The sequence below is a fragment of the Macaca mulatta genome, chromosome 2 (assembly GCF_049350105.2).
Source record: "Macaca mulatta isolate MMU2019108-1 chromosome 2, T2T-MMU8v2.0, whole genome shotgun sequence".
In the NCBI taxonomy this organism is placed as follows: Eukaryota; Metazoa; Chordata; class Mammalia; order Primates; family Cercopithecidae; genus Macaca; species Macaca mulatta.
Genome location: NC_133407.1, coordinates 190123692 through 190140699, shown reverse-complemented (window position 1 = coordinate 190140699; position 17008 = coordinate 190123692). Strand labels below are relative to the sequence as shown.

Sequence of the window (17008 nt, the reverse complement as noted above, 5' to 3'; positions counted from 1 at the left end):
TTTATAAAGCACTTTTGTATTCATTTGTCAGTTTGATTTAAACAGAAACTCTTAAAGAGTAGTTAGGCAATTTATCCTTTAGGTGGGTCTGAACTCAGAGAGATAAATAGTGACCAACACTTAGATGTCACCTACTGTGTGTCTGGCACTGTTTCAAGTACTTAACATACGTCAGTTCCTTTAATCCCACAACAGCTTTATGAGGTAGATACAATTAGTATCCCCATAGAAATAAGAAAAGATAGGTACAAAGAGGTTAAGTTACTTAAAATCACACAGCTAATATGTGGCAGAGTCAGAATTAGACCCAAAGCAATTTGGCTGCAGGATCCATGCTCTTAACCACAGTTCTGTACTATCACTGCTGTAAACTGACAAGTGACATGCCACTTAGAATATGTGGTGATGACATCTACATTTAAAACATGCTCTATTATACCATGTTGACTTATGATAATGGCAGAACTTTCTGGTTTTCCCGAGCTTAGTGTTTACCCAAAGTGAAACAAAGTGAATGGGAGCTCTCTGATAATATTCAGATAACCCTGTATAAGGAAAGAAACTCACTCTTATTTACAATCGTGAGAATAATTTTATCACTCCATTGCTTCTCTTTCTCCTAATATTCTCATATCTAAATGGCATATTCTTCCTTGGAATTAGCAAGATCAATGAGCTTTCTCGAGTTCTACTCCCTGATTCTTTCTGTATCCTAAGGAACACTATAGCTGTGGATATCATTATCTTCTCTACACTTCCTCCAAGGGAATAAACTAGTCCTGTCCTGTTTACCGTTATATCTATCTCTCTGTGTTTCATGCTGTATACAATACTGTTACTAGTATGAATATTTATTAAATAAATGCATGAATATCTGCTTTTGGATTTTAAGTGACTTTGCCAAATTAAAGCATAAGTCATTGCTTTGAAAACAGGGCAAGAATGGATTTCTGGGAATGAGTCAAGCCTGGGGAAGGTGAAAGCTTCCTGGGGAGCGAGACACCATTTGTAGTCATGTAGTTGGCAAATCAATAGGACAACCTGCTACTTTTGTGGGTCTAACCACTTGCTTGAAAACAAAAATAGAGAAGAATCATATCACTTCACTCTGACTGACACGTAGGGCATGAAGCTTGTAGAAAATTCACAGAAAGAAAATTGGACCAAGATTATGATTCCACTCATTCAAGAGCCAAAAATTAATCATATAATTAATTCTAAAATATTTCAGGAAAAGCTCATTTGATATTAAAACTATTTTTAATGTGACACAAAACATATCTGACAATCCACACTACATTAGAAGTTCTTCTATGAGCAAAGGACATTCTGTAGAACTCCTGTGTGGCAATCATCATGGCAGCACAGGTACAGATAAAGAAATGTAAAGGGTCCCTGCTCTAAGGGAGCTCCAAACGTCATGAATTGAGGATAAGTAAATCTCTCAGTAAAAATGTATTTTGAAGGTAGTGTCCATACTGGTTCTAGGCAGTTTTATATCAACTGGACTATAACATTTAAAAGTCAGTAACACTCTACATGGGACAAATTCTGGATTAATTGCACATTTAAGACATTTTTTTAAATTGAAGAAGATGAATCAAAAATATTTCTACAGTATTTAGATAAGACATGTTATTTTTATTTGATACTGTTATATTGTTGTTGTCCTCCAGAAGCCCAGAGAATTTTATAGCTAGTATGTCAGTAATGCAACACACCAATACTCCAATAAAATAAATTGATAGCAGATGCTTTGCCTCTCATTTTTAGAGTCTGAATATATAGCCAAATTGACCCTCAGTAAAAACAGAATTGTTAAAATATCTGAAATTTAATCCAATGCTCACATTTAGTCACCATTTGTGCTGTCCTGTTAATTTCTCTGAGGTAATGGTAGCTATGACAACAAGGGGTAAAAAATCTATTATTTGCAGCTTTCAACTTATCTCTCCTTTTACATTACATTATTTATAGTGTCATACTTTAAAATATATGGAATTTTCACAAGGTTCATTTTCCAACAGGGGGAGACTCTCCTGAGGTTTTCTAGGCAGTTTCATATGATTATCTTTCAAAATAATTTGGAGTACTAGAGTGTACATCTTGCAGGTCAAAGGCACAAAGAGTTTAAATGGAAATTTTGAAAGTAAACAGTTGCTCTCTACTGATGAGTTTTTATTATATAATTCCTTACATTTTGTTGTCGTTGTTCTGCTTTATAACAGGTGAATTTGGAGAGGTGTGCAGTGGTCGCTTAAAACTTCCCTCAAAAAAGGAGATTTCGGTAGCCATCAAGACCCTGAAAGTGGGCTATACAGAAAAGCAAAGGAGAGACTTCCTGGGAGAAGCAAGCATTATGGGACAGTTTGACCACCCCAATATCATTCGACTGGAAGGAGTTGTCACTAAAAGTAAGTAAAGTAGTCATAAGACTTGCATTTGTGTATGTTGAGCAGAGGTTGTTTAAACCCAACCCCAACCATTTAAGAATTTTGACTTTTCTTCATAAGTGTCTCAGTTTTATCAAAAATACTAATTTAGGAATTGCATGCCTTTCTCTGAAAATAGAGCAGACCTTTAGATAGTATTCTATTGACAGTACTCAAAAAACTGTAAAAAATAATAGAAGCTACACATTTAAAGGTACGCTGATTAGCAGATGGTTAAGAAGAGGATTGTGGGGGAACTCTCCGCTATGTAAGTAGCAAAGAAAAACAATGACTCAAGCTTGACAGGAACTCCCAGCTAGCTGCCTTTTCTTTTATTGTTCATCAGCTTTATTTAAGTTTCCAAATCTTTAACCTCCTCCCACCTCCTGCATCCCCGTCTTTAGGAAAATTATGGGAGTCTAGGAAATGCTTCTGAGCTGTACAGGTTGGGATCACAATAGACCCAAGGCCGTTTGTTGGTTCTCTATGGATTTTCAGTAGTTCTGAGCTAGGAACCCAGGTGGATTCTTACTGCTCTGGGGAGGCTCTGGCTCACAGCCAATGATAGAGATGTGAACTTATTTCCATGATGGTTTCTCCAGCAGGGCTCAAACGGGATCCTGTGAGGCAGATCTGTGATTTTTGGCTCTAATCCCTATGAAAGTCCCTTGAGAATACTCTGGGAGTTTTTCCCTCAAGATTTTGGAGCTCAGGATGAAGAATAAGCAGAATTGGCAGCAAACTCTTTAGAGTGAAAGACAACATATGGCAGGGAATTTGGCATCCTTTAGGGGATAATTCATTGGCACCACATTTACATACTCTATGGTTACCAACAGACAGATTTTTCATAATGATATTTCTCCTTAACATTATATAGAGCATTTTCCAAATGGCACTAATACTTATTCTCACTTTAGTGTGACTAAAAAGGCATTTCCTTCCTCATGAGAACATGGTTTAATTGAAATAGACTTTGATTTCCTTTTGAGTGTTCCTCTATGAAAAGTGGAATTAAGAATTTAACAATGTGAAATAGTTCAACCACATGTTGTAAGCCCATATTAATTCTTATAAGGCTTTTTTTTTTTTTTTTTTTGCCTATGTGCTCCACAAAACCAGTCCATATTAATAGAAATATTCTGATAAAAAACATTTTTAAATGTTAAGTTAATAATTAATAAAAAACATGGGCATAAGTAGCAAGGATTGGGAAAATGTATGAATCCTTTGTTTTTTCTGAGCAAGGCTATACTGTTTCATATCTGTACAGTTATAGTATCATGTCTCGTTGGGATTTTAGTGTCATTTAGCCATTTAATGTTCTCCATTACACCTGCATCAAGTAGTTGCCTTTTAGCTCTTGAGCCTCCTGGGAAGAAGAGAAAACTCCCCTGTACTTATGAAGCCATTCTTCTAACTCTCAGTTTTTACAAGTTTTTCATTATGAAGTATCTATTATGTGCCCACATTATACTATGACATTATTTCATTCTTACCCCTACCCTGCAAGTGAGACATGATAGTTTCTCTTTTACATTTGAACAAACAATAACTATAAAGGGTAATTAGCTTGTGTAACTAGAAAGTGCTAGAGGTAGCACTGGGAACTTCTTCTGTTCATTTCACCCCATCCCCAACTCTGAACCCAAATAGGTTTCTACTTGTCTTTTCCTGTATTCTACTTATTCTTTTATATCCTTACTTTAAAAATCTTCTCTAACATAGTGAGACATTCCTCAGTCTTCAAACATTTCTGGAACTATTAATAATCCTTAATATTTAAAACAAAGTATAAACTCTCAAAGAGGCAAAAACCCCTGTTATTTGATGACAAGTGACTAAAATAAATCTTGGATCATAATAGATACTTAATTTACCAATGTTGAAAAATAAAAAATTTATTGATGAAGGAAGGAAGGTAGGAAGGTAGAAGGAAGGAAGGAAGGAAGGAAACAGCGATATCTTCTAACAATAGGTCTTTCTTTAGTATTTGATTCATTAAATTGAATACACTTTTCAAAGGAGTGCATTTAAATAACGACTTCTATCACCCAGAGAGTGATGAAAAAAATGATTACTTTTTAGCTTGAATAGAATAATAAACTAACTTCTTCAACAAGTATAATTAAGAAAAAAAGTGCACTAAAAGTCACTATCAAACAAATATTAGGTTCTAATTTAAGCTTACTAATAAAATCTATTATTTTGTCAGTCATGAGTTTATTTTTTTGTTTTCAGTGTTATGAATTATGAAAGCTACTCATTATATTTCCTGTTTCCTATAAATGCATTTACTGAATGATAAGCAACATTAAACTATAAATATTGTGGCAAATTTCCTTTAGATATAAAACTAAAACAATTAAATATAGATTATGGTAAACTGACAAAGAAATCTATGAAACAATCTCTAAGACAAAAAACGTAGAAAAATACACTAAAATGACCATTAAAAATTGCAGATATTATATATTAAACATCTTATTCAAGCCTGACTCTGTAACATTCTAATATGGGTTACAACTGCCTTATTCTTAGGGTGAGAGTTCTAACTTTGATATATCTCCCTGGTCAAATAAGCATGTAAGAAGCTGCCAAATCTGACTATATAAATCCCAGTCATCTCATATATTGTAAATATAATAGAGTAGTAGCCCTAGAATTAGATTTTGAACTCCTTGGTGGCATATTTATAAGCTCTAAGTCTGGCACCCTGTAACATCTGAGAGGAAATAGAAACTCTTTACAATAAAGTTGATATGTTGTATTTAACACACACACACACACACACACACACAGCGATTATGTCTCCAAAAGAAGCTATTTATTCTACTGCTGTTGTTGTCTTTGTTTCCTGAGACTTCTAAAACAATCTACCTGCAGAGTTCAGAAAGCACATCCATACACGCACACATGCACCTGCACACACAACTAGGTGATGCAGAGCTTATAATTTAATGAACCAAATAGTATTTTCAAAAGCAGACATGTCAATATCTAGATTAATAATCAATGATCTGAGTTCAAGTTCTCAAACAACCTTACTCCTCTGAGAACTCCTACAAATCAAACAATTTACAGATACTCATTTCTTCACTTGTAACATAAAATTAAAAAGTACTGCCTTACTATTTTCAGATACTGAAGATCAAATGAGATTATATAAGAATATATTAAGTGGCAAAAAATGGTGCAAATCTAAATTACTCCTCTGGTTGTTTGAGATTTTACCAATCAATCTGGGTGTATAGAAAAAAATTCTTGAAATTAATTCTTTTTTTTTTGCTCAAAGATAGATCTGTTTATTATTGTTATTCAATTGTGTGCTTTGAAACACTAGGTCTAATATAATGTATGATTTTCAAATCATTTGAAGAAATCTTTTGTTAAAGCTTTTTATTCAGTCATTATATTTTCATTTATTTGAGTTTAGCCACAAACAATTTTAATGTTTTTGAGCCTGATGGTCTTAAACAGGAGAAGGTGAGAGAGTCTCTGATCTTCAAAGTAGCAGAAAGCCGGGGGGGCACAGGCTCTGCTCAGAACGAGGCACTAACATGTGTTATCAATTTTAGCTTAAGTTCAAAAGGATAGAACTTGTTTCTAGCAAATGTTTGATATTTCTGCCATCACACCATTAGTCAAATAATGTTCAGACTCCAAGAACACCTTCCATTGGCCACTTTTCACCTAGTGAAATAGAAGGAGTTATATTGGATGAGATTAATGTATTCTGTCTTGCATTATTTTCAGGAAATTTAAAAAAATTACCATGTAACTTACCTGTAACTTTGTATTATTGACGAATGTTATGGGCAGAACGTTAAGATGATTTTCATAATTAAAACCTATCTATATTGGCATGAGTATCCACTTTCACCAAAAGCTTTGTCATTGGCTTCCACTTGCCTATTTCTCTGCACGTATGGTAAGGACACATTTCTGGAATAAGAGGTCATCATTTAGTAACAATGCCAAATTCTTGTTATTTTCTGTCTATTTCTCTCTCAAAATATTCTGAATTTATCTCAAGTGTACTACACTTCATTTCATCTTAAAAGACAATACATATGTTGTACTTACTTTACTAGTAATTTACAGAGATAGTTTGTTAGGATAACAAATTTTCGAAACCCTAATGACCCAAGTTTTATCATGCATTCATGGCTACAAATTGTTAAATGAGTTCAGAACATGACTGTCTAACCACATCAACAAAACTATAAAAATCACTGCTCCATATATTAGAAAAATACAAGACAGGGAATGTTAATTTTACATATTTAAACAGCTTTTGTTGCTTCTTCATCACTGTCCACTTATGTCCCTTGGATGAATTGGCCATTTTGACTTATAAAAAAGTGTGGCATTGTGTATTTTTCTCATTTATGTGGATAGGATGGTTTTCTGATATTTTTGAAAAATTAAGATCAACCTACAAAATTTGTTATTGTGCGATTTGCATGTGCCCAAAGAGCACTAGTTTACATATACAGTAAATATTCTAGAGAAAGAAAAAATATGATGTTGCACTAGTTTAGTGGCTGTCTGAGTAATTGTGGTCTTACACAACCTTTTCAGAAAGGGAGAAAAAGTATCGCATCTAAATCCTGAGGCTAGTAATATCTTGATACCAAACTATACAGCTATTATCAGAATGTATAATAACATTATTGTAATGCATAAACAAAAATTTTATAACACTAGAATAATTGTGAAGCCAGATCTGAAAGTGTATCAAAAAAAATATTACATTATTTCTAAAGTGTAGTTTATTCCAAGTATGAAAAGTTGGTTTTGTATTTAACAGTTCTTAAATAAGCTATTTTAATTTTAATTTTTTATTAGCACATCATACATAGAAAATTTGTATTCCTGATAAAGGTATGTGAACAGCCCCCAAACAAATACAAACAAACCTACAAACGTCATATTTAATAGTAAAACTTTAAAAACATTTCTTTTCAAGAAAAAACAAAAAGCCTGTTTTTATTATTTCAATTCAATATTGTACAGGAAATCTTAAACCTTTTTTTTTTTTTTTTTGGCTTTTGCAAATAAATCAGCTCCTTTATTTGCATCATTTTGAACACTCTAATAATGACAGTCTTCACTGATATTCTTGAAATCCTGTTTGTTTTTTTTTAAAGAAACTTTTCAAATTAGACAAGCAAATAAATAAAAGGTAGAAAGCTTAGAAAGGAGAAAAGAACAAAACTTTTTATAAAATCAAACAACATATTCAGATCACTATGTACATTCTTTCCACTTACTGTATGATTTATATTACTGTGCTTACCTCATGACTCAAGTCTAACTAGAGTAAGGGACAGTAAATTAGTTGTTATCTTTGATTATGTTGAATTTTGTTTCAAGTTAAGCATAAATAAAAATATTTTTCAAGCAGCCAAATGTAAAGCATTCTATGTGTTAGGACTATAGAGTACTGTTGTTTAAGGATGTCTTGGAGAAAGTGTTTCTCATCCTGATTTTGAAGAGAGAGATTATCCCTGGCCAGTCTGAAATTATAGACCTAATTTGATCCATTGTAGCTGGCACACTGATAGGTGTTGGATTTAGAACTACAGACAAATGGGCTTAGTCTCTGCTGTCATTAACTCAGAGATGTAATAGGGGTCATTTCCGCAGAGTAATGTCTTGATTAAAATGGAATTTGGAAGACATTGTCCTGTACTTTTACAATGATTTAATGAGAAACCCACAGAAAAAAATACCCTAAGTCAGTTCAATATTTCATTTCAATATTTCAGTTCAATATTCATTACAATATTGTTATCAATTAGGTATAATATGTGAAAATCTATGAAACATTTTTTATTCTCATCAAAGATGATTCAAGTCTTCTTTCCTGGAAATAGGCAAATTTTGTCAATTTTTTTCAACTTTCCATCTCCCGTTTTTTTTTTTTTTCCTTCCATCTTGACACTGATTATATAGATTGCTAGTGGCTAAGGTCAAAAGTTTGAATTTTATAATTTACCCTCATTAGAGCGTGTTCAATCCTTTTGAAAATAAGAGGTAAAGTGTTAGACCCAAATATTGTTGTTAATAGGGAGTTAATAACATTTCCATTTGAAATTATTAAATGTAAATATTTCATATTTCAATATCTGACAAAGTTTATGTTTGAATGAAAATATTTTAATCTAGAAAACAAAATGTGTTAGAAAATTTCAAAGAAAATATCTTTATGACTGACTCTTTGTATATGTATATATATGCATATGTATGTGTATATATTTTATATTAATAAAATATTTTTTATTTTTATATTTTTATTTATTTATATATTATATTTATATTTTATATAAATTTTTATATATTATATTTTTTATATAAAATTTTATATTTATATTTTTATTTATTTTATATTTTTATTTATTTTATAAATAAATATATTTATTATATTTATATTAATAAATATATACACATACATATGCATATATATATATACACCTATACACTCTTTATAAGAAATGTGATTGAGAAAGTTTTGGTAAAACAGCTGGTGCTGAATCTGGAATTCTTAGACATTTTGAATCACATTTCTTCTGTCATCAAGCAGCAATTCAATGATTAGTAATAGCTCTGAGCCACTGGGGATAGTTGGGAAAAGGAACTGATTCTAACAGACTGATTTGCTTCCCTTTACTCTACAATTGTGAAAGATCACCATTTTATCTATACTCATAAATCAACTTGAGAACAAAAGTAAAACTCCACTGCAAATTTTGTGTTGCTCATTTTTGATGGTTTCATTTCAACAAGTCATAGAATAGTACTTTCATTGAGTTTAGTATGTATACCCAGATGTGTTTTGGGGTTTCTGAGAGCAGCAAATGATACTGGCTTTGTCTTGAGGAAGCTGATCATGTCATTTGTAAATCAAAATAGACCTGAAAGAGCATGCAAACTTGAGTACAAATACATGGCATAATGTGCAGATGAGCTGCCATTTTATAAATAATTTCCCACCACATTTAATGCATGTTAGAACTAGTTCTCGCCACTACTGAAATCTCTTTTTTCTTTAATCCTATTTATCATAATCAAAATCACAATGGAAGGGAAACTCTAAGTCAAGATACTATTTTCCAAGGTAGAATATTTGTGATTCTGTTTACTCTTTGTACATTTGGTTCGTAGAATCTTTGAACATAATTCAAAGCACATTTTCAGACTTGTCCATCTTAACTGATGTGTTTACAAATACCTGAATGATAGAGTTAAATGCAAGCTGATCTGATTTCTGAATGGTCATGGGGCTTTGACTTAATTGACTGGTTTGATTTTTCAGCTACTTTTATTTCATTTCCTAAACATTCCACTAGACATGCTAATGAGAAATGAAATGGTCATAATGCTGGGAGCCAGAAGGAAAGGAGTGATAAGCAAAGGTCTGAGTAGTATAAAAATACAGTAACTGGCCAATGATATTCAGAGTTGGCGGTGTGAGGCAAAATATCTGTGACTGCATTTGAAGTATGCATTGAATTTTGGTAACATATCATTCCTCCCAGCACTGTATGAAGGAGGAAAGACAGAAACTGATGGAGATTTACAGAAAGCACACATATGCAGGATTTTATTCATTCATTCATTTACTCATCCATTTCATTTCAGGCCAGGCATCTAGAATCAAACAGTCTTTAGGGATCTGATACTAATTCAGGAGAGATCTAAGTTTCCAAGGAAATGGTGAATCTTACCTTTCTTTCTGAATATTTTTTAATCAAAGTTTAGTTGGAATTTTGATAAAGCAAGTTCTGGGGGCTCAAGGTTTTGACTGAAGCAATTTTTCAGATATTACTACATTAACTAGATAGATGTTATATGGTGCCTTAAAAACATAAATCAGTGTTTTAATGGAAAGCATATCAATGTATTAAGTGGTTGTAACATGTATAAAAATTATCTCAGAAACTATAGAATTTAAATAGATTTTTTCTTAATAAATAAGACATAATTCCTGGAATATATTCAAATTACTGAATGTAAAAGTATAACCTTCATGATGCTAACTCATAATTTACATTCTGTATAAATTACAGTTTTTACACATGAAAGGAAAAAAATCAAGAAAAGGAAAGTATTTTCTAGCATCAGAATGCAAACTAGCCTCATGATAAATAAGACACATATGAGGAAAAATTAAAATTGTGTTATACAGTTAGGTGTACATTAATGTTTGTTTAAAATTTGTTATTTGCTCATGAATTTTCAGTAGTACTCAAGTAGGACTCAATTCAGGTCTTCTGGACTTGGAAAAGGAGTGATTTTCCTTCCTGTAAAATGCTGGACTTATAACTAAAATAGTGTTATAATAATAATAAAGTAAGGGAATTACAGTGTGGTAATATGGTATAGGTTTTGAAATTAGAGGTGGTCATGTTTAAAATTTGCTTGACTACTATCTAATTGTATTACCTCAACAAGTTGCTTAAACCTACAATGTTTTCTGGATAGGAATCAGTAAAATTGGAATAATGTATATTGCTAAAGCATGAGTAAGCTGTGAGGATTAAGTGATACAACAAATGTCAAGTACCTAATGCAATGTTACATAATTCTAATCATGAAAAACAATTATCAGTATTTCCTTTATATCAACACATCCTTTTTTTGGTATTTTTCTTTTTAAAATGTTAGCTTTATATAATCTTCCTAGTTGTTACCATAATGTATACAGAATTATATTTTCAGCTTTGCATAATATTATGCTATAACAATTGTCTAACATACTACAGTCTTCAGGTCATCATTTTAATTTAAAATCATCCAAAGCTTTAACATGCAATAACTGACTAAATCATTATCTGTAGTGGAACATTTGTTATATTCATAACTCTGTGTATCCAGTATACTTAGCACCTTTGTGTCTGATGCTTTTTCATGTGTTACATTTTTCCCGCATTATCAGTTTCCGAAAGCGACAGCATAGTGTGTTCGGGTTGTGACTTTTAGCTTTATAACTCATTAGGTGTATGATGCCCAGCAAGTTAATTAACCTCTGTGTCTCAGTTTTCTCATGTGTAAAATGGAAATAATAATACTTAATATGTTAATAGATAAATTAATTACACCAGTATCTTATGCACAATTACTGTTATTTAAATACAGTAAAATGCTGGGTTAAAGGTTTCATGGTATTTTAGGCTACATATTTGCAAAATGGGTATTACAAGTTACTGCCAATAGCAATTTTAATTTCAGTTTTATTTTCCGTTTAAACATAGTCAGCATTGATTTCATAATTTTTAAGTGTTAATCAAATATGGTAAATAATTATAACTGTTATTCTGAATTGTTTTGTAGAACTCATGTGTGGAATCCATAAAGGCAGGAATTTTGATCTACTTGCTCCCCACTAAGCAGCACAAAAGAGAATACCTACCACAGTGCCCTACACGTATATATGTGTATGAGCACACATAGCGCATATAAATACCCATAGAAAGAATAAATAAATGCTAAATTCCTAACGTTATCTTGGGCTTGAAGGCAGAACTATTTGGTGTTGAAGATTAGTGAGAATTTCATTAAAGAGAGGAAAGGGGCATATTTTGTCTTTACTTGAAAGACCTGTTAAATCAGTTTAGATACTATTGGTCATGGGCCTTTGTTCTGGAAACCAATCTTCTCCAATTTTTGTGGTTTTTAATGTTTTATTTTCTAATGAAACCTAGGGCTTTTTGCTGCAACTTATTGGAAGACAGGTAAAGTTCTTACATCTCTATAATCATCAGGTGTATCCAACTGTATTATATATGTTCATTGTATAACACTTGTTGAACTGTACTGATTAACTATTATTTATTATTTACTGTATACCTAGGTAAGCCAGTTATGATTGTCACAGAATACATGGAAAATGGTTCCTTGGATAGTTTCTTACGTGTAAGTAAGATGCACACACATACATATATATGAATAAATTGCTGAAAGTGTTAGAGACACCCTCCAACACTGTGCCAAGCAATTCGGTAATCTAAGTTTAAAGTAAAACTGAAATTTTCTGAGGCTAAATAGACAGAGGAGGGCTGTAAAATTGCACCTTTATTTTGCAGCATTCATATGTTAATGGTTTATATTTTTAAAACAGATTCGTGAATTCTTCTTCAAAAGAGTCTTTTTATACTGCCAAGATTCACACTCGTTAAATAAAAATAAAAAAGAATCCTAAAGCAAGTAATAAAACCCACTGATGTAAGACAGAAAGTCTCTTTTTTATTTTAAGTAATCTCAGTCTGATATAATTATTTAATCACAGTCTGATATAAGACAGACCATCTACTTTCCAAATAGTGCTGTCTACTCAGAAAATAAGCATGTGCTCTAATGCTAAAGTATATATAGTTTCAATTTAGATGTATCATTTTGGTGTTAGATATGTATATTAATTCTTTAGATTGGTAAGCTTTATACAATTATCTATCTATCATCTATCAGTCTATCTATGCATCTATCTATCTATCTATCTATCTATCTATCTATCTATCTATCTATCTATATTTTTTTGAGATGGAGTTTTGCTCTTGTTGCCCAGGCTGGAGTGCAATGGTGCAATCTCGGCTCACTGCAACCTCTGCCTCCTGGGTTCAAGTGATTCTCCTGCCTCAGCCTTCCGAATAGCAGGGATTACAGGCGCCCACCATCACGCCTGGCTAATTTTTGTATTTTTAGTAGAAATGGGGTTTCACCATGTTGACCAGGCTGGTTTAGAACTCTTGACCTCAAGTGATCCACCCTCCTCAGCCTCCCAAAGTGCTAGGATTACAGGCATGAGCCACTGCACCTGGCCATATTTTGACATACTATATTTCACCATATGAAAGTGTATATGTTAAATTTCCATCTATTTCAACAAATATCGTGTTCAACATTTTATGAAGTTCAGGACAATACCAATTACCAGTCATTGCAGGGTATCAGAAAAGACAGGCCCTGTCCTGAAGGTGCTTTTGGTGCTACATAAATTGAGATAGGTAGATGACAGAAAGATAGAGAAATAGATAGATAAAATATGTAGTATCATTCATAATCATGGAAGAAAATTTTAAATTTTCTAAGAGTGAGAAAGGATATGCTTTATATTAAAATCCATTACCCAAATAAAAATTTTAATAGCAATTATTTTCACAATCATTATTTCAAAAATAAACATTTTCAAAATCAAGTGAGTTAAAATATGATAAATATTATTTCAAAATTATTGTTTATAATTAAACATGGACATTTTATATTCATGCATTATCTATACATTTTAAACCTTGTGTTTCTATTTTAATCCAAGATTAAATTAGATTGGAAGCTGGATTATGTGATTTAGTTTCTTATTGCTTTCTATTTTGTGACCTGCAACTCAGAGGTGGGTAGAAAAACAAATATCCAATAAATATTTTGACTAATTATGAGCTAATTATTTATGATAATGTTTAAAAATGTAGCATCCACCTTATTTGAAATGATTCATAAAATATCAGGAAACAAAGAAGGGGAAATAAAAATTCAATCAAACAAATAAATATCAACCTAAACTAGCCACAAGATTCATTTCATTTTGTTGTTCTTAACCTTAATGAGTCTGAGGAGGAGTTAGTGTTTTTTTGTCATTTAAGGACCAGTAAAGTCCTTGCTTTTAAACTGAAGTCAAAGAACGTTAAGATACTTCCTGTTACAAAGTATTTGATAACATCGCCACTGTGTTACTTTGTTTCAGCCTTGTGTCCATTTGCCACATATCTTTGTCTTGAGTGCTTAGGACAAAAGGGTGTATAGTCAGTCTTGTTACAAAATTCAATATGTGAGATTTTAACCAATAAAGATACATCTTTAAGAAATAGGAACATGGCCGGGCGCGGTGGCTCACGCCTGTAATCCCAGCACTTTGGGAGGCCGAGGCGGGCGGATCACAAGGTCAGGAGATCGAGACCACGGTGAAACCCCGTCTCTACTAAAAATACAAAAAATTAGCTGGGCGCGGTTGTGGGCGCCTGTAGTCCCAGCTACTCGGGAGGCTGAGGCGGGAGAATGGCGTGAACCCGGGAGGCGGAGCTTGCAGTGAGCTGAGATCCGGCCACTGCACTCCAGCCTGGGCGACAGAGCGAGACTCCGTCTCAAAAAAAAAAAAAAAAAAAAAAAAAGAAATAGGAACATATCTTAATTGTACATTTGAACTGCTTCACAGAAACACGATGCCCAGTTTACTGTCATTCAGCTGGTGGGGATGCTTCGAGGGATAGCATCTGGCATGAAGTACCTGTCAGATATGGGCTATGTTCACCGAGACCTCGCTGCTCGGAACATCTTGATCAACAGTAACTTGGTGTGTAAGGTGTCTGATTTTGGACTTTCTCGTGTCCTAGAGGATGACCCGGAAGCTGCTTATACAACAAGAGTGAGTAACTCAGATTTTCTCCTCTTTTATCGTTGTTTTCCATCTCATATCATGTTGACTTGTAAATAAGTAGAAATCATGACCCAAAATGTGTTGTCAATTATGTTTTTCATAAAGAAAACGTATCTTAAAATTAAAATATTATTATTTATTCTGGGTAAATAGATGATCACTGTTTTAACATTTAATGATTCTAATTCTGAATTTCTATACCTTAGTTTAATATTCCCCACCAAAAGCAGGATTCTCACTTTCCTCAAATCTTGATATTTTTAAATGTATCCATCTTTTCACCATGGTTGAGTCACCCTGAGCTAGCAGAATAGATAAATTCTCAGGACCCACTACATGTCATTTTGAAACACTTTCAAATCAATGTTTAATAAGTAACACCTATTTTTATTATAAAAATGTCAAAACAGACGTATAAAGAAAAGTTATCCATAATTGTGCATCCACAGAAAACATTTACAAGATTGTGAGTCAATTCTTCCAAATTTTTCTTCATACTCTTACATACAAACATGTTCATGAATATATTATTTAAATATAATTATTTATAATACAATTGTATGCCATTTATCTCCATACCAATACATTTCTTGAATATATTTCATTGTCAATAAATAATCTTTAAGTTTTGATGTTTAGTAGGTTGCTGTGTTCTATATTGTTTTATCTTTTCTTAAATCAAATCCTAATTAGTGAGCGAATTGTTATTATATTTAGTTATTTCATATTTTATACAAATGTATAAATGATCTGTCTGCATTCATAATTGTTATGAGCCTCATGATTTTCTAATGATACATTCCTAAAAATGAATGTTTTGTGTCAAAGATTATGTGACTATTTTAAAAGCACACTTTACTACACTCTTGATAAAACTAGGTGTTATCATTAATTTTACTATTATCAGTTAGGATTAATTAAATGCATATGTTTTCATTTGCATCCATTTAATTCAAAATGTATTTGAATCTTTTGTGAACAGTCTTTTCTGTTGTTATTTTCTTTTGTGTTTGTTTTTTGTTTTTTAGACAGGGCTTCACTCTGTCACTCAGGCTGGAGTGCAGTGGCACAATTATGACTCATTGTAGCAGCCTCAAACTCCTGGCCTCAAGTGATTCTCCTGGGCTCAAGTGATCCTCCGTCCTCAGCCTGCTGAGTAGCTGGGATTACAGGCATGGGTCACATGCCCCAGCTAATTTTTAAGTTTTTCTTTAAAGAAAATTCTTTATGTGATAGAAATTTAGAAAATATAAACAACAAGTAAATGTCTAATAAGCATTACTATTAATACTACACAAACATAATTATTAGCATTTTAAATTTATACTTTCAATTTTTTAAATACATTTTCACAAATAAATAACTCCTCTTTTGGCATAAAGTTACAAAAATGGGATTATACTATATATAATGATATATAAAATGATTTCAACATACCAATAAATTCAGCACTTTATGTGTAAATCAATGCCATTTTATCTGCCTTGTTTTAACTTAAAAAAATAAAATACGTAATTTTCCAGATGATTAAATATTTTTACAGTATTTCATAATGTCTAATACTATATTCATGCACATACTTTAATTAAATAAAGCACTAGTAATTGGGCCGAATTACAATATTTTCATATTATGAATGATATTTTGATGTCATGATATCTATTTCATGTCTGTCCATGATTACCTCTTTGGGATACTTCTATAGAATTAACATTACAGGATCAAAATGTGTACAAATACGTGAGAGTTTTTGGCATATGTATTGCCCAATTGTCTTTGCTATAGTTTTTTATCAATTTTCTCTCCTAATGGCAGTATCTTTCTCCATATTCTCATCAGCCAAGTGAATGGGTGGTTCCAAAGATGGTAGTCTTCTGCTATTTTCTTATTATCTAATTTTAAAAGTTTATTCCTGATTTTAAAAAAAAAAGCTCATCCTATTTGCGAATCTCTCGAGAACTCCAATAATCAAAATTGTCACATGGCATGCATATCATGCTATATATAATAAAGAACCTAATATGCCAGGTAGCATTTCTTCCGCAAGTAAAGCCACAATAATAGAACCACTGAATGACAATGGCACAATGCTGTTGGGATATATCTAGATGCATTGATATAGGAGCTAGGACTCTCCCAATGG

General features: G+C 32.2%; 1 protein-coding gene across 4 annotated transcripts in view; it reads left to right on the top strand.

Annotated features, from left to right (window-relative positions):
* Positions 1–17008, top strand: part of EPHA3 (EPH receptor A3) — a 357743-nt gene that overhangs the window by 298279 nt on the left and 42456 nt on the right. For all 4 annotated transcript variants that reach the window (XM_015129202.3, XM_001083136.3, XM_077994063.1 and 1 more), the window contains exons 11-13: positions 2229–2414; positions 12292–12353; positions 14644–14853. In XM_015129202.3, the coding sequence (XP_014984688.1) occupies positions 2229–2414; positions 12292–12353; positions 14644–14853 (458 nt within the window). The remainder of the gene's footprint in view (positions 1–2228; positions 2415–12291; positions 12354–14643; positions 14854–17008) is intronic.